The sequence below is a fragment of the Peromyscus californicus genome, unplaced genomic scaffold (genome assembly GCF_007827085.1).
Source record: "Peromyscus californicus insignis strain IS unplaced genomic scaffold, ASM782708v3 Scaffold_4__1_contigs__length_199733344, whole genome shotgun sequence".
Lineage (NCBI taxonomy): Eukaryota > Metazoa > Chordata > Mammalia > Rodentia > Cricetidae > Peromyscus > Peromyscus californicus.
The window spans coordinates 100,209,002-100,227,591 of NW_026294562.1; the positions used below are offsets into that span (position 1 = coordinate 100,209,002).

The 18,590-nt window shown below is 40.3% G+C and overlaps 1 protein-coding gene across 4 annotated transcripts in view; it reads right to left on the minus strand.

Moving 5' to 3' along the window:
* Nucleotides 1-18,590, minus strand: part of Stim1 (stromal interaction molecule 1) — a 176,297-nt gene that overhangs the window by 72,654 nt on the left and 85,053 nt on the right. For all 4 annotated transcript variants that reach the window (XM_052714495.1, XM_052714496.1, XM_052714497.1 and 1 more), the window contains exon 2: nt 3,279-3,409. In XM_052714495.1, coding sequence (XP_052570455.1) covers nt 3,279-3,409 — 131 coding nt within the window. The remainder of the gene's footprint in view (nt 1-3,278; nt 3,410-18,590) is intronic.

Consider the following 18,590-nt stretch of genomic DNA (forward strand, 5'->3'; position numbering starts at 1 on the left):
GCTGGGACAACAGACATACCATACCATACTCAGTTAGCCTAAGAAGTCTTAACAGTCAATTTTTTTTTTTAAATTTATTCCTGACAACTATGCTGGGATAAGGATCAGTAATCATTATTTTATCCTGAGAAAACAAAAGGGAGAATCTTTAAATTATTATAATTTAATCATTGTTCTAATGTCACTTAATCACCTGTGATATATAAATCACTAGAATGCAGGCTCCAGAAAATAAGAATCTGTTTTGTTCACAAATGAATCCTAAGCTCTCAATCAACGGCTGGAACAGAACAGATATCCAACTAGAATGTAAGGTTTTCATTTAATATATTTATCATCATCATCATTATTGGAAGGGTGGTGAAGAGCATGTGTGTGGAGGTCAGTGAATAACTTTCAGGCATCAATTCTCTCCTTCCACCGTGGGTTCTGGGGATGGAACTTGGGTCATCAGGCTTGTGTGTCAAGCACCTTTAAACTTTTATCTTTTGAACATCTCACTGACCCTGTGTTCATAATGTTTCAATTTTTTTTTTTTTTTGAGACAGGGTTTTATGTAACCTAGGTTGGTCTCTGGCCTCCAAGTTCCTGTGTAGCCAAAGATAACCTTGACCCTGATCCTCCTGCCTCCACCTCCCAAGTGCTGGGATTACAGGAAACGCCATCATTCTAGGTTTGTATAGTTCTGGGAATGGAACCCAGGGATTTGTACATGGTGGCACTTAAGCACTCTACTAAGTTACATTCTCAGCCACCAAATAAATACCTTATTTTTACATGAGTAGAAAATAATACCACCCTCAATTCTCAAACCTCTGGTCTAAGACTGAGCTGAGGCTAGAGGCCAACTTGGAATAAGAAACAACAAAGGGCGCAGTGAGATGGCTCATCAGGTCGATGGCCTGAGTTGTTCAACACCTTAGACTCAAAGGGTGGAAGGAGAGAACCAACTCCTGCAAACTGTCCTCTGACTGCCACATACACATGGTGGTAAGTATGAGGGCATGTATTACAAGACCATTTTTTTAAGAAAAGAGTCTAGTCTAACTTAAGTAAGACACTGTTTATAAAGTCCTATCTGTCCTCCTCAGACTATCAGGATAACCTAACACTGCAGCAAGTCCTCTGCCCATAGACAGCTTTACTACCAGCTCAGGAGTTCCCATACTGCTAGCTTAGTAAAACCCCTGCTTTACCAAGAGACCATCACTGCCAGGCATGGTGGTTCACTCTTGTAATTCTAGGACTGTGGAGGTAGGGGCAGGAGGATTGCTGTGAGTTTAAGGTTAGCCTAAGCTACATAATAAGTGCCAGGCATGCCCAAGCTTCAGAGTGAAATCATATCTCAACAAAACACAGCAAAGTGAGTTGGGGAATGTGGCTCAGTGGCAGAGCTTTTATCTAGCATTCACAAGGCCAAAACAGCTAAAATTTGAGATCTGGCAATGAGGTAGATCTTTCAGTTCACTTTAGTTATCTGAAAAACTTACCAATATGAGGCACAATAAATTGGGCTTTTGTGGGGAGAGTATACTAGAGATTAAACCTAGGGCTTCACACATACTAAGCAAACTACCACTGAGATATATATCCCAAGCTCTTTTATTATTTTTCACTCACTAGGCTACCTAGACTGGTCCTAAACTCTGTAAGCCCAGGCAGGCCTTGAACTTGCAATCTTCCCGCCTCTGCTTCCCAAATATCTGGGATCACAGGCTTATGACATTAGAACTAGCTTAAATGAGGTTTTGATATTCCTTTAGTATTAATATTCCTTGGGTAATTAGCAATATCTTTAGATGGACCCCAAAAATCTGAGGTCTTTGACAGCCAGTGCAACCAGAATTTTTCCACAGCACCATAACAACTGGTACCTAAGCCCTGCTCTATCTACCTAACTTTCTAGTTAGATCCTGAACCCAACTCTGTCTCACATATGTTTAAACTAAGTGAAGCCCAAACATTTTACTAGTTTCTTACTCTAGGACTTAGATGATGAGTGACCATGAAAATGCACAACAGCCGGGCAGTGGTGGTGCACACCTTTAATTCCAACACTCGGGAGGCAGAGCCAGGCGGATCTCTGTGAGTTTGAGGCCAGCCTGGTCTACATAGCGAGATCCAGGACAGGCATCAAAACTGCACAGAGAAACCCTGTCTCAGAAAAAAGAAAGAAAGAAAAAGAAAAAGAAAATGTACAACAGTAGGCCTCTCCAACCACAGAGGCCTGAGATGACAGTGAGAACAGGGGTAGCCCAGGCAAGGCAGAAGCTATGCTGAAAAAGAACATCTCACACCACTGTACAGAGAAAGTGGGGTGACAGCTTTTGTGTTATTTCAGAACAGTTTGTGCTGATGAGATTTTTGCTGTGGTAACATTCCTCTAAAGAGAACATTTTCTTCCTTCCCTCTTTGACAAAGCAATTGAAGAGAACACAAAAAAAGGAGGAGCGTTGACAAAGATACCCAGAAATTTGCAGGTTTTATATCTGCAAAGAGATTATATTGCTTTTTTTTTTTTCCTTTTTTGAGCCAGGGTTTCACTCTTTAGACCAGGTTGGTCTCCCGGTTCTTCTGCCGCCCAAGTGCTGGTATATCACTTTTTTTAAAAAAAGATTTATTTATTTAATGTGTATGAATGTTTTGCTGCATGTGCCTGTTGCAGTCAGGAAGGTGTTGGATCCCTTAGAACTGGAGTTAGAGACAGTTGTAAGCCTCCATGTGGGTAACTGGAACCAAACTCTGGTCTTCTGTAAGAGCAACAAGTGCTCTTAACCTCTGGGCCATCTCTCCAGCCCCTACTATACCTCTCTTTTTTTTTAAAAAAAAAAAAAAAGAGATTTCTTTTTCTAGTTCTTACTAACTGGCTCCCATAGACCGCATCTTTAAAGTTAAATTGACCATGCTAAGATTTGCTTCTTCCTCTCAAATAAGAGTATAAAACCCCAGAAGGTGGGAACTGACTATTTTGCTTTCTCTTTTTACATGCCAAAAGAAGGCTGAATATAGATTAATATTCCCTTTCCACAGCGATCACATTAAAGATCCAGGAAAACTATAGAGGCTATCCCCTCCCCTCCCAAATAGTTAAGTCAGTGTTAAGCTATTCACCAATCAGCAAACAGAGAGCTGTTCCGCTGGGTGTCATCTTGCCTGATGGGAATAAGTTCCTAGGAGGCAACAAGGGGAGACCATCTCTCCATATGGATTAGTCTAGGCAGATTTCAGGGATCATTTCACACACAGAGAGAAGAGCCCTAAAAGGTAAGAAAGATTACCTCATCACTTTCTTCCACATCCACATCACCATTGGCATCATCATCCATCAGCTTATGGATGTTGCGGACAGCCTCAAAGCTGAGCTTCTCATCCTCACTGTGGCACAGGGGCTTGTCAATCCGGCAAAACTCTGTATGGAAAAAGCAAAGGACAACATTAGTCAGAGCTGCCACTCAGCTTCCGCCATCCTCTTACGTCAACAATCTTAGCTTCGAGCCTCTGATTCCTCATACAAGCATTTTAATCAACTACATATACAATGGTGGAAGTGTATCATCTAACTTTCACCCATCTCTTGGAAAATGTGCTGAGCTTGCCCATACAGAAACAATGCTTAATCATTCTCATAGCTCTCCAGCAGACAAGTCCAGCAAAGGACTAGGCCTACTCTAGGACATAGACAAGAACACAAGGAGTTCACAAATGAGAGAGGAAAATCAAAGGGACAACATATACATGAAAAAACCTTGGACTCACTAATAATCAAGGAAATACATTATTTTAAACATATTTTAATCAGTCAAATAAACATATAAATTAATATAATTTTCTAGTAGTAGAACAATAGTTCCAACATGTGAATAAATGGTATAGTTTTTCTTTTTATTTACTTTGTCACTAGAAATATATATAATACCAACCACAGGCTACCCAGGGAAACCTCTCATATCAGGTAGGTGGCCTTTATTGTCCTTCCTGTCCTCCATTCCAGTCTCCAGATTTACTCTTAGTCCTGCTGCAGCCTACCCATAGGAGCCCCTCCTCCCATCCTCTAGGGACTCGGTCTCTCACCTTGTCACTACAGGTACATATAATGCTTACATAAGTATTATACATCTCGAGTAGGCTTTTAAAAATAATGGAAATAGTTTACCAAGCTCTAGTGACCAAAGGTCTCCAGAGTGGTCATCACTAGTTTCCTGAGGTCAGCCAGCATCTTTCCCAAAGGCCTACGGCAAATGCAAGAAGTTTGTATTTCTAACAGCAGGCTCCAATATGTAACCTGATGAGACAGACAGGTGACCTTTGCTGCTGGCATCATCTAGCATAGAGGATTAAAGGGATGAGGCTAAGAGAGGACAAAAGTTTGATGTCCCACATAGCGTTAGAACTGTATCCAGAAAAACCATGTCAGCCAAAATTTACAAATAACTCCTTCATCTGAGCATTTCCTAAGCTGCCGCCTTGTCCTTCCGGAGACCTTTTCTACATCTTCCACACTCCTTAAGAGATTCACCCATTCAGCAATATCTTCTTACTGCAATGAAAGCACCCTGAACTTAGAGTCAAAAACACATACACCAAAATTCTATCTTTAATCAATTATAAGCTATATGACATTGGACAACTGGTGGAACTCCTTCAAGCCTCCATTTCATGTCTGCAAAATGAAGTAGTAATCTGCTACATGCATTTTTGGGAGAATTACATTAAACTGTAGGTATTAAAATACCTCTCAGGCTGGGCATGGTGGTGCCAAGGCAGAATACCAGAACTTGGGAGGTAGAACCAGGAATCATGTGGTTTCCCTATGTGGAATCTTGACCACATAGGGAAACCAAAGCCAGATTGGATAACATGAGATCCTGTCTTTATGTTAAAACTTTTTATTTAAAAATAAGTAATAAACCTGATATTCAATTCCTAGTATTCTTTCCTTCTTCCAGATCAGCAAGTGAATAACTTCCATCTGCACATAACTTATTTCTCCTGACAGAATAAGAAGACTCAAACAAAGAAGAATCAGTTTGATCTGAATGTGACTAACCAGTCCTATCACGTAAGTAATAGCTTCTTAAATTGTCAGTCACATAACTTAATGTGGGAGTTAGAAAGCAAAAGGTGGTAACAGTAAAAGGCTTTTGAACATGCAGTGACCAAAAACTAATTGAAAATAAAATGCATAATGAATATGAGGTGTTATCATATGTATTGTGCAACTTCACTGCAGCATTGGTTCTGAACACACAGCATGCTGACTTTGCATAGTACAGGCCATCACATCCACCACACAACATCAAGGAACACTTGCCTGAAAATACCTTAGCTCAGATTTGAGACTTTGGGAAAGAGTGAGGCGGGAGTGAGACAAGGTCTTACTATGTAGCTTGGCTGACCTGGAACTTACTATGTAGACTAGGCTGGCCTCAAACTCAAAGGCATCCACCTACCTCTGCCTCCAGAGTGCTGGAATTACAGTTGTGAGCCTTCTTTTTTTTTTTTTTTTTTTTTTAAGACAGGGTCAGTCACTGAACCTGGAGCTCACCAATTCTGCTGGGCTAGGTAGCTAGCCAGTCCCAGGCATCCTACTGTTTCTGCCTCCCCCAAGCTGGAATCACAGGTGGGAAGTACACTGTCTGGCTTTGTAAAAGGTATGCATCGCCAAGCTCAGTTTGTGTGGTTGCTGGGGATAGCACCCAGGATTTTATGAATGCTAACCCAGCTCTCCACCAATGAAGCCCCAGCCTAGGCTCTTAATCTTTTCTTTTCTTTTCTTTCTTGCTTTCTTGCTATTTTATTTTATGAGTACAGATGTTTTGCCTGAATATCTGTGCCCAATGTGTATACTTGGTACCCATAGAGGCCAGAAGTGAGTGTTCACTCACCTGGAACTGAAGTTATAGATGGTCTGAGCCATCATGTAGGTGATGGGAATTGAACCCAGGTTACACATACCTAGGGTTATATAATATCTCAAGCAAAAAGAGGTCACAAGTGGAAAAGATTTAAGAAGCCCTGTTCAAAGTGAATAGACAACTCTAACAATGGCCTGAAATCTTACATTTATTTGCATCTATTAGTAACATTTACCACACTGTGCTGCAACTGTTTGTTCAACATGTTTCACAAATTACATTTGGTATCTCCCCAGCAACAACCAAAAATCTAGATTCTTGTTAAGATGCTCAGTAAAATAAAATTAAATTACATTAAAGAATACCTTAATATTAATTCTAAGGGGAACAAAAGAAAATAACTAGAAGCAAAAAGAAGAACAAGGCCTAAGTTCTTGAATGTTTGGTCTCAGGAGCTCTGTATACAGTTAAACTTTTTAATCCAAAAGAACTATTTGATATTTGCCACATTAGAAATTTTAACAGAGGGCCAGCAAAATAGTTCAGCAGGTAAAACTGCCTGCTTGTAATCCCAATGACTTGAGTTCAATTCCCAGATCCCACAGTGGACAGAGAAAACTAACTTCTAAAAGTTTCACCCTCTGATCTCTACATGAGCCATGGCATGTACAAGCCTAGATATATGCTTGCATGTGCGTGCACACACACACACACACACACACACACACACACACCATATACACACTGATAATAATAACTAATATATTTTTCTTTCTTTTTTTTTTTTTTAAGAAGTCAGGTATGGTGGCAATTCTAACACTTGGGAGATGGAGGCAGAAGGATTAGGAGTTCAAAAGCAATCTCAGCTATACAGTGAGCTCAAAGCCAGCTTGGACTACATGAAACTGTGTCTCAAATCCAAAAGAAAAGAAATAAGTAAACAAGTAAATGGAAAAAAAGAAAATAATTTAAAACAAATATTTATATTTAGTCATTAATTAGAGAATAATAAGTCCCTAACAAATTAAGGAAAATAGCATGCTTTATGAAAGCTAATTATGTTTTCTGGACTGGAGAATGCAGCTCAGTTGGTAGAGTTCACAGAGCCTGTAATCTCAGCACTTGGGAGGGAGAAGCAGGAAGATCAGAAGTTCAAGGTCATCTTTAGCTACATATTGAATTTGAGGCCATACTGGATACATGAGACTATCTTAAAAAAATGTTTTCTGAAAACAAATTCAGGAGAAGAGGAGGATCATTTCATATTTTTAAGAATTTTTTTAACATTTAACTTAACAGAACACAACTGTAATTTGTTATCGACTTTCACATTTATGCTGGTGTAATGTAGTTTTCACTGAGGATCAAAACACAGACATGTAGCTGGAAAAGGGGGGAGTTATTTTAATAGCTTTTCCAGATAAAAACTATGGCTATTCTCTGATTTTTACACCCAAACTTGACACGTGGTCAGTTTAAAGACTAGTTGTAATATGAAATCAGAAACTACATGGATGAACATATTGTACTCTGTAACATTCATATTCTTTGGTCTATCTTGTACTTTGAATGAATCTTTCATACATGCATGTTTTTATAATATGCTACACAGCTCATTTGGAAACTCTTGGTTCTAAGCTTTGCAAAACACCCAATGTTGACACATTCTATTTGGACAAAATCAAAATAATCATAATCATTAATGTTACCACCAACTTCATCTGAAAGCTTTTAGTCCAGGAAGCTGTCAAACTCACAGTAACTAAGACAAAGTTTCTGAAAGTTAATTTTCACTTAAACACTGGGATTTTACCATTGGCAGCAAATATCATCATTTGTTTTCCTTCAAGTAAAACATTCCTTTCATTCACTTTCAAGAAAATGTCAAATTGGGTACTAATGTTCAAGGGTACAATCACAGAACTCTGGCAGGAGGCTTACCTCCAGTTTCAGGTCAGTCTGAAATATAGGATAAGACCTTGTCTTTTGTTTTCGTTTTTGTTTTTCGAAACAGGGTTTCTCTGTAGCTTTGGAGCCTGTCCTGGACTAGCTCTGTAGACCACACTGGCCTCAAACTCACAGAGATCCGCCTGCCTCTGCCTCCCGAGTGCTGGGATTACAGGCGTGCGCCACCACAGCCTGGCAAGACCTTGTCTTAAAGGGATGGAGAGAGCTGGAGAGATGATGGTTCAGCAGTTAAGAGCACTGGCTGTTCTTTCAGAGGACTGGGGTTTGATTCCCAGCACCTACATGGAGGCTAACAACTATCTGTAAGTCCAGTTCCAGAGGATGTGATGCCCTTTTCTGGTGCTCTCCCATGAGATAACCACCAACAACCTTCCTCATGAAGCAGAGTTTCGTGTGTATTTCCTATTTCATGACACAGAATACTAAGCAGCATGTACTGAAGGGACACGATTTAATAAAAAGAATGATTTTCATTTATCATACTGGAACACACACACACACACAGTCTTCATTGCTATTTTGCTATTTTCAGGCATACATCTAAAATCCTTGTACTCTTCAAATGATAAAGGTATCTTTTGTATGCTAAAGGCATATACTAATGCAACCTCTAAGCAGCTTCAGGATGGGACCTAGTCATAAGAAAGGCCAAGGCAAGGTTAAAAGGCTTTCAGTCTCACTCCTCAACCTTCAGGGAGGAATTCAGCGTTTGATACCTGGGGCTCACATGACGGAATGAGAGAACTGACTCCTATAAGACATAAGCAGTCTCTCACTATTATTATTATGGCTGAGGAAATTCCAAAGTTCCTTCCCAAATGTCCAAATCTCTTTCTCTCCCCCAGGCAGAATTAGTTATTTACTGCTCACTGTTCCATGCTTCCAAGCACTTTGTACATAGTTCTAGTATATGAATTTTCATGTTCTGCATTGTTCACATGCCACATCCAGAAAAGGGCAAGAACCAAGTTTAACTCACTTTATTCCCGAGAGTCCAGTCTGTCATCACTGCTAACATTCTCCATGTCAAGCATGAGATCAGCAAATGCTAGCTGAATGAATGGATAAATCCTTTTTCTCAGAAAGAGACCACAAGTCTAAGACTGACAGAGCTAGCCCTGGGAAGACTCTCAGATTTGGCCAAGTACCAGAAGCTTCAGAGATAAAGTTACAGGGAAACTAAAGTGGAGATTAGGTAGGGGAGAGTAGATGAATGGACTGAATAGAAGTGTGGAGACTAAGGATGGGAACAGATTTAGTGTTGAGAGGATGAGAAACACTATGCAAACCCCAATGAAACACATAGCAAGTTTAGCCACCAAGGAGAAAGATCAGGTCACTGGGGTGAACACAACCCAGCCAATGTCAGAGATGTCCTTGCACTTGTTAGAACACTATGTCCTCATGTCCAAGAAGAGACTCAGTTCTTCTCAGCAGGAGGCAGGAATTCAGAAGAGCTTTAGAGATTTTCTTCCCAACAAAACTGGCACTGGCTTCAGTTTTCCAAGCAGCATTGACAGTAATGACCTCAAATTCAAAACTCTGACTTCTGACCAAGCTTACTTTTCTCTGAGGGGTCATTCATCAAAAACAGAATGGTGGCACATGTCTGTAATCCCAGCACCCAGGATACAGAAGTAGGGGGAGCACCACAACTTCCAGGCTGGCCAAGATTTCAGAACAGTACTCTGTTGTGAGCCACCTGACATGGATGCTGAGAACAAGCATGGCTCCTCTACAAGAAGAACATGGGTTCATTCATAACCTCTGAACCATCTCCCCAGCCCTGCTTCTCATTATTCTTAAGATAAACTTTAAAATTCTTACTGTTTGGGTGTTTTTTGTTAGTTTTTGTTTTATGTTTTGTTTCGTTTTCTGGTGCTGGAGAATTAACCCAGGGTTAATTCTAACTGCATGCTAAGCAAAAGCTCTATGATAGAGCTACATCCCCAGTCCTGTGTCTGGATTCTTTCACTTAGCATGCTTAAGATTAAATCATACTTCCACACCAAGAAGTAGCTTGTTCTAATTTTCAAGTGGCATTCTACTAAATGGAATACTACAATTTGCTTATCCACTCACAAGTTGTATCTTGTTTGTTTTTTTTTCTGATACAAAACTACTATGAACACTTGTATATGTGTATTTAAATGAAAATATATTTTCATTTCCCTTGAGAAAGTATCTAAAAGTGGAAGTGCTGGGTTATATGAAAGAAGTATGTTTGACTTTTTAAGAAACTTTCAAATTGTTTTCTAAAGTAGCTGCATCAGGAGGGTATGATGGCACAAGCCTTTAATCTCAGCACTTGGGAGGAACAGGCAGGTAGAACTCTGTTAGTTCAAGGCCAGCCTGGTCTACATAGTGAAATCAGAGCTATATAGTGAGACCCTGTCTCAAATACATGGTAATACTCAGCCAAGGTTGAGAACTATGTAGATTCTTCATCTGTGAAAGACTCTTCGTTCTTCCTTAATTTGCAAACCCTAACTCAAACTGCCTTTCTCTGGTTAAATACTTTTTTCTTCAAAAATCTTCCCTGTCACACCCTCCCTTCCAAACTTCACTAGGTCCACATAATATATTCTCAAAAGTAACATATGTGCTGGGCAATGGTGACACACACCTTTAATCCCAGCACTCGGAAGGCAGAGCAAGTTCTAGGATGTTACACAGAGAAACCCTGTCTCAGAAAGAAAAGAAATTTTATATATATATATATATAAATATATATAAAATTTCTATATATGTCTATATATATATGTCTATATATATAGACATATATAGAAATATATATATATGTGTGTGTGTGTGTATACATATATATATATACACATACACACACATATACACACTTTTCATTTACTTTTTCCAATTGTAATTACTTGCCTTCTCCACTAAATACTGGGGTTCCATGGTGGCAAGAATACTGGATGCCTTATTCTTGGCTGATTTTTGGCTTCAAACCAATAATTAGCACTTAGTGAAGCCCATAGTACCAAGGTAGGACTTAAATAAACATTTGTCAAATGGACAAATGAATTCTTGTAAGAAATTGTTGGATGAAAAAATTCAAACAGAGATGAAAAATACAGTACTTGCTCACAAAATTACTTAAGAAAGAGAGGTTGAGAGGAGATGGCTCAGTAAAGTGCTTGCTGCACAAGCATGAGAATCTGAGTTCAGACCCTAACATCTACTTAAAAAGCTGGCTATGGTAGCATGTGCCTGTGACCCCGAAGCTCAGGAATCAGGTGGATCCTGGGGATTTATTGGCCAGCCAGTCTAACCAAAAATGGTTCAGTTCAGTTCCAAGGTTCCAGGTTCAGTGAAAGACCCTATCTAAGAAAATAAATAAAGTAAGTAAGTTAGAGAAGTAACTGAAGAAGATATCTGATGTCAACCTCTGCCTTCCTCACAAACCTGCATGGGAAAACTCTCTCTCTCTCTCTCTCTCTCTCTCTCTCTCTCTCTCTCTCTCTCTCTCTCCCTCCCTCTCTTAAGAATGAGCACAGCATATTAATTACAAAGACACAAATATGTTAAGGTAGGAAAGACTAGAGCAGCAGAAGATAGCACAACTTGAAGTACAGAACAAAGACAGTGGGGACAGAAGGGAGGGTAATCCAAGTGATGAAAGCCCATGAGAACTCAGCACAGTGTTTTGTATACCTGGTGGATTAAAAGGCCAGAAAATTATCTAGGTGCAGTTGTGGTGATATTGTGTTCCCCAAAATATTGTGCACCCTAATGAACTTACCTGGGGTCAGAGAACAGAACAGTCACTAGCTATAGAGGCCAGAAAATGGTGGCATATATGCCTTTAATCCTATCACTTGGGAGGCAGAGATCCATCCGGATCTCTGTGAGTTTAAAGCCACACTGGAAATAGCCAGGCATGGTGACTCATGCCTTTAATCCCAGGAAGTGATGGCAGAAAGCAGAAAGGTATATAAGGCGTGAGGACCAGGAACTAGAGTTGGTTAAGCTTTTAGGCTTTTGAGCAACAAACAGTTCAGCTGAGATTCATTCTGGATGAGGACTCAGAGGCTTCCAGTCTAAGGAAACAGGATCAGCTGAGGAATTGGCAAGGTGAGGAAGCTGTGGCTTGTTCTGCTTCTCTGATCTTCCAGCATTCACCCTAATAACTGGCACTGGGTTTGTTTTTATTAATAAGACCTTTTAAGATTCATGCTACATACAGTGGTACACACTTGGAATCTGAGCACTTGGGAGGCAGAGCCAAGAGGATCACCACAAGTTAGGCAGCCTGGTCTACACAGCAAGGTCCAGGCCAGCCAGAAATACACAACAAGAACCCATCTCAAAATAGCACTTTCAGGCAATATATGTTTACCAGCACAATAGCGGCTTGACTGTGGTGGGCATTACCAACTTCCCTCTGGTTGGATTTAAGGGTAGGGTTGGGGTGGTGAGTAGACAACCTATGCCTAATACTGCAAGCCCAGCTAACAACCCAGGTCTAGGGAGGTCATAGGCTCAAGCTGGAAACATTATTGATGTTTAACTAAATTGACAAAGCAGCAAATTGCCTTCTAAATATCTATGCTCATACCTATAGACAAAAGCTGTTCCTAGCCTAAATCAGAGAAGTCTTTCCTTATAGTGAATAGCAGTAAATGCAGAAAATCATGGCTGCCCCAAATACAAAGAATAAGCAGTGGTTGCAGGCCCAGCCCTAAACAAGACTGTGGTAATTTCAATGTAGTTAGGGAGTGTCATAAACTCATAGGGAGTGTCACTATTAGGATGTGTGGCTTTGTTAGAGTAGGTATGGCTTTGTTGGAAGAAGTGGGTAATTGTGGGGGCGTGCTTTGAGGTCTCATATGCTCAAGCTACACTTGGTGTAGACACAGTTCACTTCCTGTTGTCTGCAGATCAAGATGTAGAACTCATAGCTCCTTCTCCAGTATCATGTCTACCTTCACACTGCCATGCTTCCTGCCATGATGATAATGGACTAGATCTCTGAAACTGTAAGCTAACCCCAATTAAATGTTTTCCTTTATACGAGCTGTTAATGGTCATGGTGTCTCTTCACAGCAATAGAAACCCTAACTAAGACAGAGACATTTATACCACCTTCTCTAAGGTTCAGAAAACATTGTGAAGAGGGTCCAGAAAGTTTTGAAAAGCGAAAAGATAGTGTGAAGTGCTGAAAATTCTATTCTCTAGACTTGGTACAACTCTTGTAGTCATTAATGCATTAACAATTAAATCATTAACAATTAAATCATTGCAGTAACCTGCACTGGGTCCACACAACACCCAATAAGTCAAGGAAAGGAGAGGGGCTCATGAGACACTACCCTTTACCTCTGAACTATAGGTTATTGATAGATTCTGAGAAAGGAGAACCACTGTCTTCAGTTGTATACCCACTGCTGAAAGTACCAGGCTCCAACAAATAGCTCCAGGTTTATAGCTACAAAGATGGCCCTGGTTAATCTTGGTGAGTCCTGAAACTAAAAAAATAGACAAGTGAAAGAGAGATTTGTGAAGACGAAATGGGGAGGGGGGGTTGTAGAGGATGGAGGTGAAAGTGGCCAATATGCAGTATGTCAACCAAAATAGAGAATCACCATCAGTATACTTCCTAATCACCAAACTCCTTCTAGACCATAAAAGGAAGCCCCACACAATAACTAGGGCTCTTGCATACTTTCTGACCCAGGTGACCTACTGCTTGTTTGCAAGGTATTCTGATCTGTATACTTGCTTTGCCTTTGAATACAATTTCCTCTGGTTACTTTGCAATCTGTGTATGCCTGTAGTACAGTGCTTTGAAAAAAAACACCAAGAACCTGGGAAGACCTAATCCAAACACTGACCATAAATTTACTCTCTGATAAAAACTGGCCAAAAGTTCCTTTCTCACTAGGTTTTAGAAACAAGTTCACAGGTCACTAGAGAAGAACACTTACTCTCTGGTGCTGTATAAGAAAGAGGAAAGAGGAACAATAGCCAAGGAAGCCCCCTCTAGGAAAGGACAGGAAACCTAATCGTGGGCTGGAAGAGAAATCGTCACCATTTCTCCTCAAGGAGGCGTTCACTTACTCAGCTACTCCTTAGCTTCTATATTTACATTCTTCCTCTCCTTCGTATTTTCTTCAAACTTTGCTCTCACAAAAAGCCTTCTTCAGTCAGGTGGTAGTGATGTGCCTTTAATCCCAGCACTCAGAGGCAGAGGCAGGTGAGTAAGAGGCCAGCCTGGTCTATAGAGCAAGTTCCAGGACAGCCAGGGCTACACAGAGAAACCCTGTCTCAGGAGAAACAAACAAAACCCCGAAGCCTTCTTCAGAAAGAAAATGGTTAATCCTTACATGTGGTCCCTACCAAGCAGGCCATGACCTCAGTGACATGGGCTCCTGGTGCATTCTAATTGCCTTTGCCTATTCCTCAGTCTCTCACAAGACTGTAACTATTGCTAGGCAGCACATTTTCCTGGCTTTTTGTCTCTGTACTCTTCCTGACTGAATTAAAAGTATCTGCCCCCAGTTCAGTGCTCATATATATCCGTTTCAGCATTTCACTTAACACTTTCCTGTAATGCATTCTGAATTACAGAAGGGGTAAATGTGCTCCTTTGAATTCTAACTTTCAAATACATTGATTACTACTCCTAAGAATTAATTTTTCTCTCTTCTTCACTCACCCTCTTATTTGTTTTGTTTATTTGTCTGTTTGCTTGAGACAGGGTCTTAGGTAGCCCAGGCTAGCCTTGAACTCACTATGCATCCAATATAACGCAATATGTATCTCACAGCAATCCTCTCTCAGCCTCCTAAGTATGGGGATTACAAGCATCAGCTACTATTAGGCAGGATTAATTTTATCTGAAAAATCAGCAAACTCCTTTGAAAAGCAGTAAACCTACACCATTGTTGTTCATTTATCAGTTCTCTGTGTTCTGCTTTACAAGAGCAACCTTTGATTTTTCTAGTGATCCCCTGTATCTAGCCAAGTACTAGGCAACACAATTCCTAATGTAGGAACAACCTAAAACTGTATACATTCTTTGAAGATTTGTTTTTCCCAGCTTTGGGGTACCAAATGCTAGAGATCTTTACATGCTAAAGCTGTCTATGCCAAGAAACAAGCCAGCCCCAGAGGAATTAAATCAACACACTTGTTCAAAAACCACCCCAAGTTCTCTGACTTGGAGGTTGACCCAACATTCTTGTGCCCTAGCCAGCACTCATCAGAAACTGGGATAGCCAAAAACATAATTAAAGACAACTCAAGACAGATGTCTACTGGGAAAAGTTTTATCAAAGTGTTAGGGACCTAAGGACCAGTCCAGATAGGGACTTTGCACAGTGCCCACAAAATATGTTTAACCCATCAGTGGACCAGCTAAGATTATACCCCTTCCAGGTTCAGAAATGAGGCTGGTTCCAACAACTATCAAGTCCCAGTCACAACAGCACCAAAAGCACAGTGACATTAATACTGAGGAATCAAGCACACCACAGCATGGGGTAAAAACAATGCAGATTCTAGTTTCCATAGCAACAAGAAGATGGTCTCAAATCTCTGAGATGTGCTGCTCACTAGCTCACCAGAGACTATAGTCTATACTAAATTCCACATGAGACAAGAACTAGGGAGGAATTCACATTATTTTTCTATCCCACACAAACTTCTATTCAAACAATAAGAGGTAAATGGACCCTCATCTTCTCCTAGGAGAAGACAGCCAAGAATGTCTGTTGAAAAGCTTTGCATTCAAGATGATAATTCTAAGAAGCAACTGCAGCTTAAGAGTGAATTTTCCATGGCTTTTCTCAGTATACTGCAGAATGCCTCCCGAGTGAAGTGTGCCTGAGCCTCCTCACAGACCTGCTTTCTCATCCCCAACAGTCGGAACTGATTTCGGAAGGTCATGCCTCTATAGGAAAGCACATCCCTATCAAGAGAGCTTAGTTGAGGCCTCAGTGCCCTAGATAACCACAATAGTTTGCTCAATGATCCCTCTATATCTGTTTCTGTTTCATTCAGACTCATCCCTTATCAAGAAGTAATCATAATTTTTCTGAAATTTAAATCTACTGGATTTTGTTTTGCTGAATAAAATCCTTTGCAGCTCTCTCCCCCCACCTCTCTCTCTCCTCTCTCTCTCTCTCTCTGTTTCTTTCTCCTTCTCCAGGAAACCTGAACAAGATCAGTAGAGTGTATATAAATGCCAATACCCTGGTAGTAATATTATATCAAAGTTTTTCCAAAATGACACTGTGGAGAAAAACTGTAATGTTTCCCAATGATATCTCCATACTACTTAAAACTCCATGTCAATCTATAATCATTTCAGTGAAACTTTTATTTTTTCTGAAGATTTATTGATTTATGTGTCTGTGTATGCAGGTGCCCAGAGAGTCCAGAAGTGAGAGGCAGAATCCCTGGAACTGGAGTTACAGGTGGTTGTAAGATGCCTGACATGGGTGCTGGGAAACAAACTTGGGTCCCCTGGAAGAATAAGTGCTCTTAACCAATGAGCCATCTCCCCAGCCTGTAAAATCTTATTTCTAAAACACATCTTCATTTATGGAATTCTCAAGTCCTATAACAGTTATTACAAAGAATTTCATACAATAGCAGTTATTGCATATCAAGTATGGTGGTGAATACCTATAATTCAAAACCTTCAAAAACTGAAGCAGGAAGCCTGTCACAAGTTTGACATCAGGTTAGAATACAAATCTAGCTCCTGTCTCAAGACAAAAACAGCCCTTTAGCACCCACTGATTGCCTCATGTGAATCCCTATTCTATGTTTATGCTCTTAAAGGCCTTGTGCTTCTTTATTATAATCTAGAACATTTATTTGATCTCTGCCTCTGTTTCTATCTGTAAAATGAGAAAATAGTATCTATTTCATAGGGTTGTGAGAATTAAACAAATTAACACATACAAAGTACTTCAACTAGAGTGCAACATATAATAAACATTTGATTATTACCATGTTCTTTTGTTACAATTGCCCATCTAAAACTAAAAGGTCTGTGGTAGTTGAATGAGAATGGCCCCCATAGGCCCATATATTTGAATGTTTGGTATCTAGTTGGTGGAACTGTTTGAAAGGATTAGAAGGCGTAGCTTTGTTGGAGATATGTCCCTAAAGATGGACTTTGACATTTCAAAAGCTCCTGCCAGGCAGGCCCAGTGTGTGTGTATGTGTATGTCTCTGACTCCTGCTTGATGGATCAGATGTAAGTTCTCAACTATTGCTGCAGAGCCATGCCTGCCTACCTGTCACCATGCTCCCCACTATGATGAATATGGGCTCACCACTGCTCTGAAACTGTAAGCAAGACTCCATTTTAAAACATTCTTTTATAAGTTGCCTTGGTCATTGTGTCTCTTCACAGCAATAAAAATGTAACTAAGACAAGGTCAAAGCAAGAACCAGATTTGCATCTGTCTCTACTTAAGCACATAGTAGATAGTAAATGTTTTGGAAAAGAATTAAGGGAGCTAAGACAGAATAGGTAGATAGAATCTACATCAAAGGTAGAACTGAAGATTTAGAGACACAGAACTGTTGCTAAGAACAGGAATTAATATGAGAGCTAAGAATAAGATAAACCTTTTTGGAAAATAAATATAACAAGGCCCTATTCCAGATTGAGAATTTGGACTCATAAGACAAATTCTGCTAATTTATATATATAAACTAAACTGACTCAAGCCAAACCAGGCATGGAAGCTCACATCTGAAAGGTCTGATGAGTGGCACTGGTGGTGGCACTAGTTACCGGCAGAAAGGTCATGAGCCACGGCCACAACTACCTAGTTACAGAGAGCTTTATTAGGAGGAAGGGGGTGGGGGAGGACCAGGCCTGGGAAAGAGCATGTGCAGAGGGCAGAGAGAGAAAGATGGTGGGGGAGGGGAGCAGAGCAGAGAGAGAGAGGGTGGGGTCTGCGTCCAGTTTTTTTAAGGTGCAGATTGTGTGACCACACTGCGCGCACATAGTCACCGGCGCCCACTAATGATGTAAGACACAAGACCCTGAACTGTGCATGTGTAGCTGGAGTAAGGGCAGAATTCTAACAACACCTATACTCCCGGTATTTGGAAAGACAAGGGAAGAGGTTTGCTGTGAGTTTGAGGCTAGCCTGCACTGCAGTGAGTTCCAGACCAGCCTGGACTCTTTAATTTGTTATACTAGCCCAAACAGTTGCTTAATCTATTGGAGGAACAATTTTTTTTGGAGCTGTAAAATATAGCTTAATGCAAATTTCTATTTAAGATTTTGCAAGCAAACCACATAGTTCATGGATAAAAGCAAAACTAGCTTATCTTGGGTTTGTTTTTTCATTTTGTTTTGTTTTGTTCAGACAGGTCTTACTATGCAGTTCTAACTGGCCTGGAATTCCTTATGTAGATCAGGCTCGCCTCAAACTCAGAGACCTGCCTGCCAAATAGCTTGTTCTTTTTTTACTCCAATAATTATTTATTTCTATTTTATGAGTATTTTGCCTGTATGTATGTATGTATGTACCATATGCATGCCTGGTACTTGTGGTAGCCATGGAGTGTCAGAACACTTGACCTGGAGTTACATATGATTGCCAGCTGCCAGTGGATGCTGAGAAACTAATTTGGGTCCTCTGGAGGAGCAGAAAGTGCTGTTAGCCACTGAGGTTAACAACCCCTTAGGTTCTCCTCTTAAGACTCATTTTCTCTTAAAAATTAAAAAGAGCTGAGGCTGTAGCTAAGTGATAGAAATACACAAGGCCCTGGGAT